Source organism: Benincasa hispida, chromosome 11 (genome assembly GCF_009727055.1).
Source record: "Benincasa hispida cultivar B227 chromosome 11, ASM972705v1, whole genome shotgun sequence".
Taxonomy (NCBI): domain Eukaryota; kingdom Viridiplantae; phylum Streptophyta; class Magnoliopsida; order Cucurbitales; family Cucurbitaceae; genus Benincasa; species Benincasa hispida.
In genome coordinates, this window is record NC_052359.1 from 61662035 (window position 1) to 61678971 (window position 16937).

The window sequence follows — 16937 nt, forward strand, 5'->3', positions numbered from 1 at the left end:
AAAACTCTATTAAAATTAATAAATTTATAAATATATATGGCCTTTGATTCAGTTTTGTCCGATTTTTTAGGACCGGACTGAACCTCCCAGTATTATATAGCAGTGAATCAAGAATTTTATTTTTCTAAAAGAAATCTGACCGCTTGGTCCAATTGGGAGTTTTGTCCAACTTTTACGCACCTCTAAATATATATGACAAGCCTAAGTGGATAAGTCATATATTTTTCTCACATGGTTCGTGTGGGGTTTATTCCATAGTTTAAATCTAAATAATGTAAATTTTCATGACTATTAAAATGAATTAAAATATATTTTCTGTTGAAAAGCACATTAGTTGGTCAAAAGCTAATCTTTTATATATGTAGATATATACACTGAGTCAAACTTACCTAAATCTTAATTACTCTCTTGATAAGAGAATCTGTAATCAAGAAACTCGAAAGGAAGGACCTATTTTCGCTATCCTTGGTACTTATTGACCACCAAACCAAATCATAGTAATTTAATCTATATGGGTCTAACATTCAAATCTTCACCTTGGCCTTTTGTAATAACATATCCTAAACAAATATTTTGTAAGATTAAAAGGGGCGAGGATCTTAATTGGCAGAATCAAAATACTTGACATTTTGCTAGTAAGAGTATCAATTACAAAGCAAATATAGGATGGCATTGATGCATAATTTCAGATGTCAATAGATACAAAATGGAAGTAAAAATATAAAAGAGAATTTGAAAAGGAAGGATTTCCAAAGAAGAAATTCAGAGAGACCAATCACAAAACTTAAACTATGGCAGATGGTTTCTCACCTCCCACTGGACTCGGCAATTCTTGTTCTGCAACCCATATGCTCAAGAAATTTAGTAAGGCTCAAATGTTTTGCAGCCCATTGCTCAGCCAACTTTTGTTCTTTGGCCTCTGCATCTTTTCTTAACCCTGCCAATTGTTCCTTATACTCAGCTTCAATCCTCTCCAAAGCAATCTTCTCTTCTTCTCTAAGAGCTTTCACTTTCCCTTCAACCTCCTCCATCTTCTGGCGAATCCGAGACGCTTTCTCCGACTCCAATTGCAACTCTTGTCTCCTTAACCTCCATGCTGTTTCCTTCTTGTGTGCTGCCCAAGCACGGTGGCCTTCATTGAGCTCTCGACAGCATTCGACGAGCTCGGAAGCGAAGAGGCTTCCACCACATGATGGCATTGACATTTGTGGTGCTAAATTGCCTAACACAAGAGGCATGTTTTCTGGGATTCTCTCTGGCTGTTGCAGCCAGGGGATGGGAGAGTATGCTGGAACTGTAGGGGAAGAGAGTGTTAAAGTGACGGACGGGGAAGGCGGACGGAGTGAAGAGCCACCGTTGGAATTGGAAAGCCAAGGAGGAAGAGATGGTGGTGGAGTGGATGAATCAGTTTGAAGAAATCCCCCATTGGAAGTGGCCATGACAATAAGTTTTTTTTATTGTATAGCTTTAAAACTTGGTTAGATTTCTATTCTATTCTACTCTATTCTTCCACAATTTCTAAGCAGTGTTCAATTCATTTATTAGCTTCCCAGAGCCTTCTTCTTCATAGCATCTAAGAGAGGATTACAAGAAGTGAGATAAAAGGGCTTATCATAAGAAGATAATACAAAATAGAAACAGATTCTGGGAAAAGACTGACTAACACAGCAATCCATAACAAAACTAGGCCTAAATTTACTAAACACATTTCACATAAGAAGCTCCACTACTGTGCCATCAAGATACAGAAGATATTCAACCTCAACTAAACAACAAACCAGATATAACCAGCTATAGAAACAGTAATTATTTCATATTAGTAGACAAATACCAAAAAAACAAACGAAACCCATTTGAATATTACCCCAAAAATTGTGCTTCATCCAAGAAAATTCTGCAAGACTCATCAGAATTAAACAATGACAGCGACCCAGAATTCCCATTGTTCAAAGCAAAAGAGTATAAAAAAGGAGTATAGCCATCATGAAATAGGTAACAGAAGTATTTCCTCACAAGGGGACTGCAGTGGAAGTCCTTATAAGAACACGATGAAACGAGAAAAACAGAGATAAGAAAGAAGGAAAAGGGAAAAGAGAGATGAGTGCATACACTGGTAGTGGTAAGTACGAGCCTCCACAGCCAAAACAGAACCAAATTCAGTAGAAACAAAGAGAGAAAAAGAAAACCCAATTGATTAAGAAGCCCCAAAAGGAGAGAGAGAATGGAAGAGAGAGGAGAAGGATGGAATTAAAGAAAAGGGTAAAGGGAAAAGAGGGTAAATATATTGAAGAGAGAGATAGAGAGGGGTGGGGGAAAGAAGCCAAAGAAGAAGAGTGGGCGTTTCCACTCAGGCACAGCCCACAGCAGCATTAGGCCTTCGTTTAGTCACTGTTCCATATATATGTATAAAGCCAGAGGGGACGATTGAGACAGAGCGAAACAGCTGAGGATCAGAACTGCAGAGAGAGAAAGAGAAAGGGAAAGGGGGAAGAGAGTGGGTGTTGCTTGGCATTTAATGGCGCAGAGAGGTTTAAGCTTGGTTTCAGCGCTTAACCTGTGCCATCTCTCCACTCCACATACTCCGATCAATCTGGTTCAAGTATTGATATATGAACACTTGTTGGGTTGATGGTGTTTTTTTAAACCAACTCAATTCGGGGTATCAGGTTGTGTTGACGACTCAAAACATCGGATTCAAGTTTTCAACCCAATCCATAAATTCGACGTTGTGTTTTTGGTCTTTGAATTATAACTTTTTTTTAATTAATTTAAAATAATTAAATTTACTTAAAATACATGACAAGGGAAATGTATTTGATAATTATTTTGTTTTTAAAAATTAAACATATAGAAATTATTTCTACCTCAAAAATTTTTTTTTTTTTTTTGTCATTTACTTTTTACAAATTGTTTAAAAAATAAAGTCAAATTTTAAGAACTAAAAGAATAACTATCAAAAAGTTATTTTTTTTGTTTTTGGAACTTGGCTAAGAATTCAACAATTATACTTAAGAAATATGCAAATTATGATAAGAACCGTAAAAGAATTAGGCTTAATTTTCAAAAACAAAAACAAAAAACGAAATGATTACGAGACCTAAATGTTAAATACTAAATATGATATTTATTACAAATTTCAAATAAAGCCGTAAACATCATGACAATTTTAAAAGAAAAAGGTTAAAAATTCATAAATTGATCAATCTAAATTAGTCAAACTTTAAATCAAGAGAAATATATATGTTTATATGTAATTTAGGTTAAATTGGGTCTAACTTAAATCTATTTTTTGCGAATCCAAGATCCAATCCAAAACCAATCAAAAGTTTGAGTTAAATAATTCGAATTATTTGCATGGTCAAATTGTTTGAACACTTTATATATAATTAAATATACTTATCAATTTGAATTTATAAATATATTGATCGACTTTAACATAGTATTAGAATAATTTGAATTCCATAAGTCTACTAAATATAAAATACAAATTCAATCATTGGGAAGGTTTATTTATTCTTTGCATTTTGAGATTTATAAATTCGTAATATTTACGTTATTATTATTATTAAATGTAGGGGTCATTTAGACAACCAACTTGAAATGGATAAAGTGAGCTACATATTTTAGGGTGCGATTATAATAATTATTATTTCCAACTATTATAATATATGGCTAACTACATTATTATTATATATTACTATCTTAAATCATGGTTTGTTATAATGTTTAGTATTTGTGAGTCGTCGTCTGTTTCTCTCTATATTATAGTGTTTATTATTTTGCACAGAGATTAAAAGAAATTTTCAGTCTAAACACAGAATAGATTGTTATAGCTATCCACTATAATACTGAACTGAGGGAGTGGTTGGATAGTTTTATGAATACCATATGGGATTAAGGAATGGACATTGTGGGAAATTGGAATAGTAGATGGGAAAGGAAATAAGGTTTAAGCAAGAGAAGAGAGTGAAGTAAGTAGTTGAGTGAGAGAGGAGAAATGGGGGGGAAAAGGAAAAGATTAGGAGAAGAAGAAAGAAGGGGATGAGGAGTGGCGGAATGGTAGCGGTGGCCCCGGAGAAGGGGAATTGTATTGTGGAGAAATGTTTGAAGAGAGAGGGAGAGATGGACTGTAGTCCGGAATTCGCGGCCCGAGGTGACGGGGTTTGATGGAGACTGGACCTTTTCTTTTCTCTGTGCTCCATTCAGTACTCCCTCTCCCTCTCCCCAGGTTTTGTCAGTGATGCGTTACGTCCCTTTATCTTCTCTTTCTCTTTTTCCCTTTTCTTTTTTATTCTCTTCTTCTTTCTACTCCCACTTTCTTTTCTTTTTTTAAAAAAAAAAAAAAAAAAAAATAAATAAAAAAATTTGGAGGTGGAAATAGTTTATAGGCTTAGTTTTTTAAAAAAAAAAAAAAAAAAAAATCAATTGGTTCAATTTCATTCTCGATTGATTTCAAAATACTTGTGAGATATGAGAATTTGAACGGTTGATAAATTACGCTTAATTAGCTACTCATAGTTGATTTAAGGTGTGTTTGCTTTTGTTTAATTTTAAAAATAAGTTACTTGTAAACAAATTAAAATGTTTTGACAACCACTCAAAATATACTTTGGAACACTTTCAAAGTGCATTTTAAATAATTTTATCATTAAATAAAAACGACTTTTTTTTTTCTTTTGTCAATCCAAATAGACTATTAGTTAGACTTGAATTTATAATGATATATTTGTTTAAAGCATATTTTTAAAAAAAATTAATTTTTTACAAATTTAATCTCTATAATTTGATAAAAAAAAAAAAAAAAGGTTAGAATTTAACTATTATTATTCTATAAAGAGAATTTTATCAAATTATATAGACTATTTATGAGGTTTATTAAATTATATGAACTAAATTATAACTTTTAAAATAGAGAGTTAATTTTAACTTTATCGAAGGTAAAATTTGTAACTTAATAAAATAAAAACTTCTAAATTCAATTAATCTAAATCATCAATTACAAATATGACATGTGAAAATTTTAGTATTTGATATTGTTTAATCAACAATCAATTTGAAAGGATAAGTTATGAAATATAAAAAAATTTAATATTATATTAATATTTTAGCACTCCCTTCCCGTAAAATTTGAAAATTTGTTAAAACTCAACAAATATATTTCAATATATATGGAAGAGAAAATGATGTAAAAACTTGAGCGATTGGATTATGACAAATTTAATAGTATATCAAGATATTCAAATATATGTAAAGATAACATTAAAGTGATAAAAATTTTAACGAAAAAGAAAAAGCATGGGAAGGGGGGTTGTCGCGTCAAAAAAGCTCTCATGTCCCATCATATTTTTCTGATACGATAGGTAAAGGGGGGGAAAAAAGCAGGTTATTATGATTAACAATGTGAAAAAGGAAGGAATGAATGTATGAATAAGGGTTTTTTTTTTCCTTTTCTTTTTTAATTCTTTTTAAAAAAAACAATAAAACAAAAGGAGAAACGTAGAAAGTAAAATGGGGGTATCTATGAAAATAGTAATAAAGAAAAGAAGAAGAAAAAAAGAAAGTAGGATTTGATGTTTCAAAGCTGCCGTGAAATTGAGGGGGATCCTCTTCTTTAACCCAAAATCAGTCTCAGTCTGCAAAAGCCGACCAACACTGAACCATTACGAGCCTCCAATCTCGATAGGGACACTCACTCTCGCCCCATCTTCGCCGGAATACCGCCGCCGGTCCTCACCGGAAACCTCTAACCAAAATTAGAGATAACCACAACCACTATTTTATTGTTTCTAAAAAGGAAAAAGAAATACTTTTTATATTGGTATTTTTACTGTTTTACCGTTCAGCCGTCTTAGCTCAGCTGGTAGAGCGCGTGGCTTTTAACCACGTGGTCGTGGGTTCGATTCCCACAGACGGCGAATTTTATTTTAATTTGGTATTTTTTGTAATGTTTGTTAGTGAGAATAAGGCCTAGAGGTAGGGATGTTGTAGACGAGCCCCACCTAAGGTGTGGTGTGGTGTGGACACGTGGAATTTTTGGGATGTTTGGTTTATAAAGCCCCACCACTCCGCCTTAAAACTCTCTGTTGGAATTAACGATGTGGCCAACAAATAAAATCCCTTTGGAGATTTTTTTTTTTTTTTTTTTTCTTCCGTTTTAACAGATTGGAGTTTTTCAAAAACTTACAAAACTAGGTATAAATTGAAACCATTTACTTTTTTTATTTATATTTTTAAAATTAAGTACATTCCATCTACATTTCTTCTAATGATTTGCATTTTTAAATATAATAATTGAATTCTTAGCCAAATTCTAAGAAAAAAAGCTATTTGAAAGTTACTTTTCTCAAAATTTGGCTTATTTTTTAAATCATTGGTGAAATAGATAATAGATGAAAAAATTTGGAGCTGAAAATAGTGTTATAAGTTTAATTTTAAAAAGTAAAACAAAAAACAAAATGATTACCAAACAGTAAAGTTAGTTAATATTATTAATTAAGACATATATTAATTGTTAATGTAAATTATGGTTCATTTTTATGAGCTCTATTTCTCGTAATTAATATTTTTCTTTTTTGTTTTCTTCTTTATTATTTTCTTGATTTATATCAATTTAAATCCTAAACTTTTATAAATATATAAAATGAAACTTGAAACATTCACTAAGTGTATCCAAATAAAACATAATTGAGGGTTTAAATTGATATAATTATGAATGTTCAGAATTTAAATTGATACAATCCCCAAAATTCAAGATTTAAATTGATACAACACTCAAAGTTGAGAGATATAAATTAATGTTTGTCCATAGTTTTTTATTGATCTTTGAAAAGATATATTGATTATTTAGTAAGTAAAATACACAAAACAATATTGATAAAGCGGAAAGAAATTCATTAGAAAACTGAGAAACCAAGTGATCGACCTTTTTTTTTCTTTTGAAACAGATTCTTTATTTTAGTATTAATAATGTTTTTTCCCCTTTTCTGTTTAATACGGAAATATTGCTTTGAACTATTTGTTTGTGGATAAGCATGTTCAAATGTAATGAGAAGCATGTGAGTAAAATTATTGATGTTGTCAAAAACTCAATTGATTAAGATATATATGTCACCGTGATATAAGAAGTTTGAATCTGACCTTTCAAAATTTAAAATATTATATATATATGTACTTGATGTTTGAGAGAATAAAAGTTGCAAAAAAAATCGTACTTAATATTCTGTACCACATTTTCCCAATAACATTACTAATAAACATTTGCAACAAGATGGTTTGTGTGTTACCATGCGTTAAAAGACATTATTATTATTATTATTATTATTATTATTATTATTATTATTATTAGGGGAAAAGATAGTCCTTTTTTTTTTTAAGAAAGGAAAAGAAAAAAGGAAAAAGAAAGAAAGAAAATAGCCTTTTGATCTCTAGGCTTAAGATTTCATTCAATTCCTAAGTTTGCAGAGGTAGATTTATATTCTTGAATTTTGAATTCGATTTCTTTTTTATTTTTAAGTTTCAAAATTTATACTTTGAAACTTTGATTTTTACTAAATAGTCACTGATGATCATTAGTGTTAATTTTTATTTATTCATATAATAGAATCAAATTAATGACTTCACGGCTGTAACTTAGCTGAGAGTACGAGGGGGGAAAACAGAACATATACAAAAGGAGAAACACATTTCGCAATGAAACATGTCCAACTAAGGGATGAATTTCTCAAATCTCAAGTGGTCTAGTTTACATTCAATCAGTTACAAAGCCCAGAGCACAAACCTTGTATCTCGGAATTTGAAGCATTTGGGAGAATATACGTCGCGGATTTGCCGTTGCTCGAACATGTTAGATTCAACTGGTTACCTACTTGCTGTGACTGAAAACCAAAGATGGAAATTTGGAAAAAAGTTAGAATCAAGGACTTGCTACAATGTTTTGTGTTTGTAATTCCATAGAGTTTAAATTTGTTAGATCATCGATTGATCAAAAAATTAAGTCGATAGAATTACGATAAATAAAAATATATCAATACTTTTAACACTTCTATCACTTGTAGCCATTGCAAGAGTTCAAACAAAAGAACTCCTAATCTGAAATCATGTTAAATCGTTGATTGGTTCAAAAGCTTAAAATTAAAATTGATGAGTTGTGATCCATTAATTATATACCACTTAATTTTCATCCACATGGGCACTACTTTTCTTTTTCTACCTTCATTTTCACTTACCATAGGCCGAGAGCCTCCAACTTGTCTCAGCTTTCTGGATTAACTTAATGAAATTTAATTTATAAATGGTTCATGCTAGCAAATTCTTTGTGGTTTGACTGCCCCAAGCACCAATGAAGTCCAAGTTCAACCCACGTATTATCATTTTCCTTTTATATTTATTGTTCTATTTATGTATATCAACAAAAATATTTTAGTGATTTTCTAAATTTAAAAAGTATATAGAAATCTTTTTATATTTGAAAATAAATATTTTATACTTCAATATGATGATCACATTTCCTTTAAAACTTTTTATAAGTACCTAGACATAAAAGTAAATATAAGTATATAATACTACCTTCTTTCCTTGAATTTAATTTCTTTTTTTATGTTAAATATAAACATAAATTAATGAAACTATTTTTAAAATCTTTAGTAAATAAAACTTTAGAAGAAACTATAATTCTTATACACGAAAAAACAAATACACTAATTATTTCAAGTTGCATCCGTTGTCTTGTATACTTATCTTATTTTATATTAAACAAACTAATATAGAAATACAGAAATCTAGAAATTAATCAAAAAAATATCAAAGCATTTAAAATTGTGTTTTTGACGTATAATTTTGGAATTACCTACTGTGTATCAAGGTATTTAATATTATCTTCATATGATTTTTTTTTTATTTTTTTTTTTTGGGGGGGGGGGGGGGGGGGGGTGGTAAATCTTCCTAAGTTGGAGGTTGGAGGTTGGATCTCAGTTTTAGGTAGAATGTGATAGGACATGTTATAGAAAATTCGCTGCAAGAAAAAACCTAGGAGAAAACAACGAAGAAATAAGAATGCAGAAGGAAAGATTACCAAGCAGTATGTAGGTTCTGAATTACAGCTCCATTTCGAAGTAGGAACGCAAGACAAATAATGACACCAAGAACAATGATGGTTTGCATCAAATCCTCGACGAAGTAAAACCAGGCCAACGGTGAACCTGGCAATAAAATCTTATATCAGTTTCAAAATTCCTACATCTTTGCCAACAACAACCAACAATGAATCTGAAGTTGCATTATACACATCCTAATTTCATCAAACAAATCTTTCTGAAACATCAAGATTCACTACTATTTAGCCCATATGCATCGTGATCAATGCAATGACTTTGGTCTCATTTCATGAATCCAGTGAAGACATTGAAAGGAATGACGTATTCAGCCAATATGTTGAGTCTATACGTATTCAGCCAATCCAGTGATCAATACAATTATTGAAAGGAATGACGTATACAGATCATAGAGTGAAGGTGTATTTTCCTCTAGTAGACAGCCAATTGCCTAACATTTCAGAATTGCAGTGTAGTTTACAGGCAAACAAAATCCACAAACAGCGTGGAGTAAACTAACAACTTTTCCAAGATCATTCCATCCATCATTCCTTCCATATTACAAAAACATTTCTGAAGATTATCGTTGTTTGTAATATAATAGCTAAAGAATGTTCCATGGGACATGAAATATTGTTTAACTATCAAAACAATATTGGGTTTCTTGTAATATCTTGGGTTAAAAGAAACTCGCTGTAGCCTTCGACTCCACGTCTAATTTTTATTGTTCTCTCTCAGTAGAATTGGCAGAAGGCAGCAGAAATATAAAGTGAAATGCATACCCGGCAATCAGAAGTATTAGCGAAATGATCCATAATACACATTGATATATCTTGAATTTATGTTCGACAGCAAAGGAAGAATCTGTTGGAGAAGTATATCTTTGGCTAACCCATCCAAACTGCGGGCGAATGAGAAATACAAACCCCAGAAGAAACCCAGAAATAAATCCTCCAATATGAGCAAAATTGTCAACGTGAGGAAGAATTCCTACTGCCAAATTGATCGCTATGATGACCAACAGAGTAAAAAGAGCTGCTACCTGAAGGAGCAAGGAGACCAGAAAATGCAACCAAGTTAAGTGTCAGGATTCATTTGAAAACTCCAATACAAATGCGGTTTGAAGAGTACCTTATTAGAATATATCGTCCAGTTAGTGATGAGTTCAGAAAGCATTCCTCCGAGCAACCCAAATAAGGCACCAGAAGCCCCAACAGATATGTTAGACTGGATGAATAGAGAAGACAACAGACTCCCACCAAATCCAGATATAACATATAGCAAACCAATCCGTACTGTAAAACATCCACAAAAGAATTTTGTAAAGGGTGGAATGCCAAGGAATCCAATCCATTATATATAAACATAGAATAATCTGTCTAGGAAAACAACAAACAGAACTCTTAATAAAAATGCCAAAAATCAGAGGTCGCCTCTTAAATTGGCATTTCAGAGAATAATTCTGCTACCAACACTAGAAAAGAAAAAGAAAGAATGATAGAAGGTACATACTGAATCCGAATTCTTGTTCAAGACGAATTCCAATGACTAATAGACTCAACATATTTGCCAATAAATGAAAAACACCGGCATGTAACCAATTACACGTGACGAGACGCCATAGTTGGTCTCCATGAACAGCTCTATTAACTTCTAGTGCACCCATCCTTCGTAGCCTGAAACACAAGCAATAATTAGTTCAGTGGACGATGCATAGTTCACGTTAATTTGCAAAAACCCAGAAAATTTACCCCACAAATTTAAGATTAATTAACACAAACTGGATTTTGGAAGAAAAGAAATATGAAGAATACAATGAAACCAACTTACGTTAGAGATGAAGGTCCAAGCAGAGGATTTTCTTTTAGGGGCTGGAAAGAGAATCTACCCAAGAATCGAGCAATACAAGAGACTGAATTCTTAGGGCAATTATTAATGAACATGGTGATAACAAACATAACAATATTGGCTATAACAAATGATGGAATTAGCCAAGGTACCCATTTCCTGAATTGCTTGACTTCCCAGAAAACATTTGAACCTGGTGCTTGTACCGACTGGGCATCCGCCTCTACAGGGTGTATTGCAGTACCTTGCCGGGAATTGACCCTGATTTGAATATCTGAAGGATGGTGATCTGCCATTGAAGCTCTTCTCAAGTTTGAGAAACAAAATAGGATGAGACGATGGGATGAACCTGACCAGCAACCCAAAAGAAATAAGAGGAAAAAAAATCAGTATGTTTTCTTTAGAAAGTGAAAATGGTCGACAATGATAGAAGCTTACCGAGTCATAATTTGAAGGTGCAACAGTCAAAGGTCACCTACCATGGCTGCTTGAAATATATGAGAGAAGCCCAATTGTTCTTAACGAGAGATGGCTTGTGTTACGATTCTCTCAGGCAAAGGGTCTTCTTTATTTGGCTACTTAGATAATCATACAAACAGAAAGAAAATTCAGAACCCAAGTAACTTCGTTTTTTTCATCCTTTTCCCCAAACAAACAAGAAATGAACTTTTCTTATGTTTACAACTTCATGAATAGCTATTCAGTTTTTACCATAGAAAAAATATCAAACTATTTACAAAAATAATAAAAAATAAAAAAAAAAAGATAGATACTGATAGACTTCTATCAATTTCAATCACGGTTATCAATCTCTATCAAAGAGGATTAAAATTTTACTATTTTGTGTAAATAATTTTGCTTATTTTTTTATTTTTGAAAATCCCACCTCAGATTATAACTTGTGAAACAGATACAAAATTGTCAAAATATATTAAAATATAACATGCCGTATAATGGCTACATATTCGCTGTAGTCTTCAATACTTCAATTGCTACTATCTTGACTGAATGATTACTTGTAACAATCAAACGCCTTCACCAATTAATTAATAAAGGAGTACACAACTATCTTCCAGTAAGTTACTACTATTTTAATAATAGGCACACAACAACGATCAGGCAGTTGCAGTTGAGCTAGCAACTTCCTTTTAAGAAAATTTCAACGATTAGATTCTTCAAATGAAATTAGTTGACCTACTCTGAATGAGAAGAGTCAAAGTTAATAATAAACCATAAAATAATTAATTCAAAGATAGTTGTTATTTGTTTCATAAAATAACAAACCATAAAATAATTAATTCATGCTAGAAGGATCTACTGAAGATGGTTATTATTTGCATCACACTTGGTTGAATAAATCTATTCCCAAGACAAAAGAGATCTTCTGAATCGGATGAGTTCAAAAAAACAAGGGACTGGATCCGAGGCTTCAGCAATCAAGGTTTTGGGATTCAATGGTCCAAAGTCAAATTGGCCTGTGGAAAACTATAAATTCGTTTGCTTAAGTTGGATTAGCGTTTTGCATTCTGAATGGTTTCTTGATTTTTTTTTTTTTTTTTTTTAATTGGACATTCACCAGGCAGTCTATCACTCACCTCTAATCTTGGTAATTCTGCATAAACTTCCTTTGCTTTATATGTGCTGTGTTGACTCTCTTTGGACGCTTGATTTACATCAGGAAGAGCACCTGCAAATATCCCCGATGCTCAATGACAATAGAGTAATGAAGTTGTGTTTGATGAATCAGTTATTGACGCTTTCCGCACCTTTAGCAGAAATAAGCTGCAGCCGACTCTTGTGTGCTGGACTGATTGCTATTTTCTTCAGTTGCTTCATCAGCATGTCTTGGAGATGTCTTTCCCTGGTGCCCAACATCATGTCACGAATGCAGATTGGATGAATATAAACTGAAACCAACTCAAAACATGCCGAGCCATTACAGTATAAACTGTCAATTGTCTCCATTCCGTTTCCAATAACTGAAGTCACGCATCTATAAGTTTTGCCTAGAAACAACTGCATGTAAGTTCATAGATAAACAATTTCGTTTTCTATCCTAAGCCAACAATTTGCATTTGAAACCAAATATAAACTCTACCAAACTGGCCCAAAGAAACTTAAAAAGTAAATACATAAAATAAAATTTTACCAGATCATACTACCTTTGATAACAATTCAAGATTAAGACCTAAGAAGCACGGATACTGATACGACACGATACGTCATATTTTTAAAATCTAGGATGCGGACACAGACACAGGAAAGACACATTGATTAGCATATACATTTTTTAAAGTATATATAATATTTTACATGAGAAGGAAATTCAAGGTCAATGATCTTATGCATTGTATGCTTCAAAAATTAGTTTGATGTAATATGTTCTCAAAATATATATAAGTTTTATCATATGTGTCTATTTAGTATACTTAATAAGTGTCTGATATATATCTAACAAACATTGAACCTATTTTGACTTTGTACCATTACTGTCCAACACATCTATTTCACTAACAAGTGTCTATTACGTGTCCAACAAGTGTCGTAGTGTCCAACATGGATACAATAGCCGTGCTTCTTAGATTAAGACATAGAATCAACATTCAGATCCAGTCCTTTGACAACCATTGTTGATTGCCAAAGTAACAACAAAATGTATGGTTGCAAAGCTGCAGATAAGTAACCTGCAAATCCACATTGATAAATCCTAATCCTCCAGACTACAAAAATACCAAGAAAATCGAGCTTCTTGAGCAAGAGCCGTGCAAAATGCCAAATTCTTTTGAAGAAAGAGCAAAAATGAGTGCAGTCTAAAGAGCATGGTAAAATTTCCGAATGTTACTGGGGTCGGGGGAAGAGAGCCGGATGATCGCCTCACATTCCTCGTTTTCACGATCATCAGGCTTCAGCAACGAAATCTAGACTGAAAATTTCGATATCTGGTTTCAATTTAATAAATATAGTAAGAAATATTGCTTAACAAAGCGAAATAGGAAAATCTAAAGCTTCGTCTCTTTCAGTTTACCTTGAAGTCAAGCAAACTGAGAATGAGCTAGTCTTAATCGACGTTGCAGATAATGTGTCATTTGAATATACAATATTGAACCAAAGAAATCGGGCAATCATTGATGCAACTACTAGAACAATCAAACAAGCCGAAAGTAAACTAGTTTTGATCGATCCCACAGATACTCGAGAATTGAAAGTTGAACAAGAAATCGGACAATCATCGACGCAACCACTAGACAAATTGAAAATAATTCGCTTCCAGGAAATAATCAGAAGGAATGAAGCATCGACAAAGAAAGAAGCATCGCACCTGCTGGACGATGGCAATTAGGGTTCAGCGACAGTGAAAGAAGATAAGAGCAGTTGATTCAAGATTGACGGTCGAAGATTCCAGTTTCTCCGAGGCGGGAAAGATTGTTGGGAGCACTGAGTGAAATGGACTTTGTTTAAAGTTTATTATTTCTATTGAATAGTTTGTGAATTTTAAATAATTTTCTGTTGTGTTGTTCATATACGAATGAAATTTGAAACGATCGAAATGAGTTATTTCGTTTTATGCTATGTATCATCTGGTGATCAGCTTGCTGACTGCTTAACCAAGCCCCTAACTCACTCTCAATTTCATTTGTTGCGTTCCAAACTCGGAGTCGCGGAGCTCCCCTCTCAACCCCTCTCATTTGAGGGGGGGATGTTAGAAATAATTCCATTCCCAGAGACAAAGGCAACGGCAAGGACCAATTTGAAAAATCCTCCTCAACAAACTATTCCAGCCCCACGTGTTATTGTTAAAATTCCTCCACTAAAATGATGTCACTTGTATACAATAATTTTTCATTATATTGTTTTATTCTTTGATGTAAATATCAAGACCCTATGAAAGGGTATTACCCACTATATAAAAAGGGATATTCACCCAATTGAGTAAATATAGGAAAATCATTACAGCCCTTTTACCTTCTCCGTATCCTGTCATTTCTACGGCCCTTTATCTTCCTCTTTACTTTGTCCTTTATTGGAGTTTTCCAAATTTTGACACCTTACCCACTCATTTAGTGCTAATTGAGGTGTCAATTAGCTGAATGTATGAGTAATTGCATGTTTGAACTTGATAAATACTTCATTATTCAAAATTTTGAAGGCATGCATTCTGAAATTTAAGGAAATTTCTGTAAAAATTATTGAACTCTAACTCTCTTTCCAATCCCTTGCCCAAACTATCTCAATCTTGAGTTTCCACTATTCGATCCAAGCCTGATGATAGTAAATAATACTCTATTTGTAGTCTACTATAGTTTTGGAGAAATTCGTGGAATTCAGTAAGGAATTGAAGTGATTCTACAAATGTATACTTTCATGAAACCCTCTTTTTATAAAAACTGTTCTAGCATGCGTTTGTAACTCAAATTAAGTATATTAGAGTGCTTAATTTCTGTCTACTTCCGCTTTATGCTTGTTTATCTTATCGAACCCTAACAATCCCCAAATCCTGAGATGCCATAAACTACTTTTACGACCTCTCCATAATTCAAAAGGTATTCTACCTCCAAATTTTTTCTTTGTTATCTACTTTTTGCCAATGGTTTAAAAAACCAAGCCAAATTTTGAAAACTAAAAAAGTAGCTTTTCAAATTTTGTTTTTGTTTTTAGAATGTGGCTAAGAATCCAACTATTACCGTCAAGAAAGATGCAAATCATTGTAAAAAATGAAGATAAAATAGGGTTAACTTTTAAAAACTAAAAAAAATAATTACCAACCGATGCCTTAATATATATGTGTGATTATTTTTATTAATAAAAATAATATATATAAATTTAAAACGTCATGATTTAAGGGAGGCATGTGCTCCTGGTCCCTTTATAGATCCATCCTTGACCACATCAAACAAAATATTAAAAGAAAAACATATAAATGTTATTTAATACCATTGATTGTTGGTTGTTGTTTGAATTTCTTATTTCCAGCCTTTTATTTGATTACTTTTATTCTTCCTAGGAAAACATGTTTTTCTATCTTTTATATATTTATTGAATGTTGAATTACGCCCAAATAGTAAAGAGATATTCTTAAAATGTTTTTTTACAATGAGATTTCCTTATAATGAATGTCCTATTTATTAAATATTTATTCATTCATTTAGTTTTATCTTAGAATCAAAACACTAAAGATTTACCTATGAAATAATAAACCATAATAACTTAGTTACCACAATTTTAATTTACAACTTTTCATTTCACTTAGACTATGTTTATTTTAATTTAAATAATTTATTTGTGTGTCTTTAACACTCTTTTTTTATACCTTTTTTAATACTTTTAAATTGAAGCAAGTTCAAGAATAAATGTAGTTCTTTAAAATGATGACAAAATTAAGGTACTTAAGAACATTTATCTAAAAATAAAGTGGTTGAAGAAACAAATTTTAGAAATGAGGTTAAAGGCCAAACTATTGACAAAAATAGGATAATGGTGGTGTTGAATTAAAGATAATGGACTAGCTTGAAAGATAAGAGACTACCATAATTTTGTCATTTTTGTTTATTTCAACCCTATTTTTGTCAATAAATATTAAAATAACATTAATTTTTAAAAAAAGTTATTTTAAATTCGAGGGGTTATATAGGAGAAACTTTATTTTCCTCTTGTACCCTTGTAATTTTAATACATTTATATTTTACCCTTCAATCATTGCTAATAGGGCGTGAATATTCAGATTGAGGTGTTCGCTGAGAGAAGGGTATTGAATAGTTGCAATGTTTGCTGACGGTACACGATTGTTTGAATGGACATGATTACACATTGAATCTACTCATCTATTCACGTAAGAATGTAATCCAAATAGTAGGTGTAAAACATCACAATTTGATATTGAGAAATGTGCCTAAAATATTGTTTATCTCGGTCTTCTCATAGAATCAAATCCAATTTATTAAAACACTTTTTTATTTTTTTCTCCTCAGAAAATATGAAGGAATTTCTTTTGAGGTTAATAAA

General features: G+C 32.0%; 2 protein-coding genes and 1 non-coding gene across 5 annotated transcripts; 1 reads left to right on the top strand and 2 right to left on the bottom strand.

The window, feature by feature from the left end:
• Positions 1 to 599: 599 nt before the first annotated feature.
• LOC120089781 (transcription factor AS1-like) lies at positions 600 to 2678 on the bottom strand. 2 transcript variants are annotated; one of them, XM_039047176.1, is made up of 2 exons: positions 2110 to 2678; positions 600 to 1573 (listed from the first exon to the last, which is right to left on the bottom strand). In XM_039047176.1, the coding sequence occupies exon 2, from the start codon at positions 1437 to 1439 to the stop codon at positions 807 to 809; it is 633 nt and encodes a 210-aa protein (XP_038903104.1). In that variant the 5' UTR covers positions 1440 to 1573; positions 2110 to 2678; the 3' UTR covers positions 600 to 806. The 2 variants fall into 2 exon arrangements, with proteins under 2 accessions (XP_038903104.1, XP_038903105.1); XM_039047177.1 differs by having other exon boundaries at positions 1865 to 2678.
• A 3164-nt stretch (positions 2679 to 5842) lies between these two features.
• TRNAK-UUU lies at positions 5843 to 5915 on the top strand. The gene has a single exon. It is a non-coding gene; the product is annotated as a tRNA-Lys (tRNA).
• A 1747-nt stretch (positions 5916 to 7662) lies between these two features.
• On the bottom strand, positions 7663 to 11536 carry LOC120089900 (RHOMBOID-like protein 1). Of its 2 annotated transcripts, none has more exons than XM_039047335.1 (7): positions 11376 to 11536; positions 10920 to 11286; positions 10602 to 10765; positions 10221 to 10384; positions 9872 to 10131; positions 9071 to 9197; positions 7663 to 7874 (listed from the first exon to the last, which is right to left on the bottom strand). In XM_039047335.1, the coding sequence occupies exons 2-7, from the start codon at positions 11231 to 11233 to the stop codon at positions 7752 to 7754; spliced, it is 1152 nt and encodes a 383-aa protein (XP_038903263.1). In that variant the 5' UTR covers positions 11234 to 11286; positions 11376 to 11536; the 3' UTR covers positions 7663 to 7751. The 2 variants fall into 2 exon arrangements, with proteins under 2 accessions (XP_038903263.1, XP_038903264.1); XM_039047336.1 differs by lacking the exon at positions 11376 to 11536 and having other exon boundaries at positions 10920 to 10973; positions 11090 to 11286.
• Positions 11537 to 16937: the final 5401 nt, after the last annotated feature.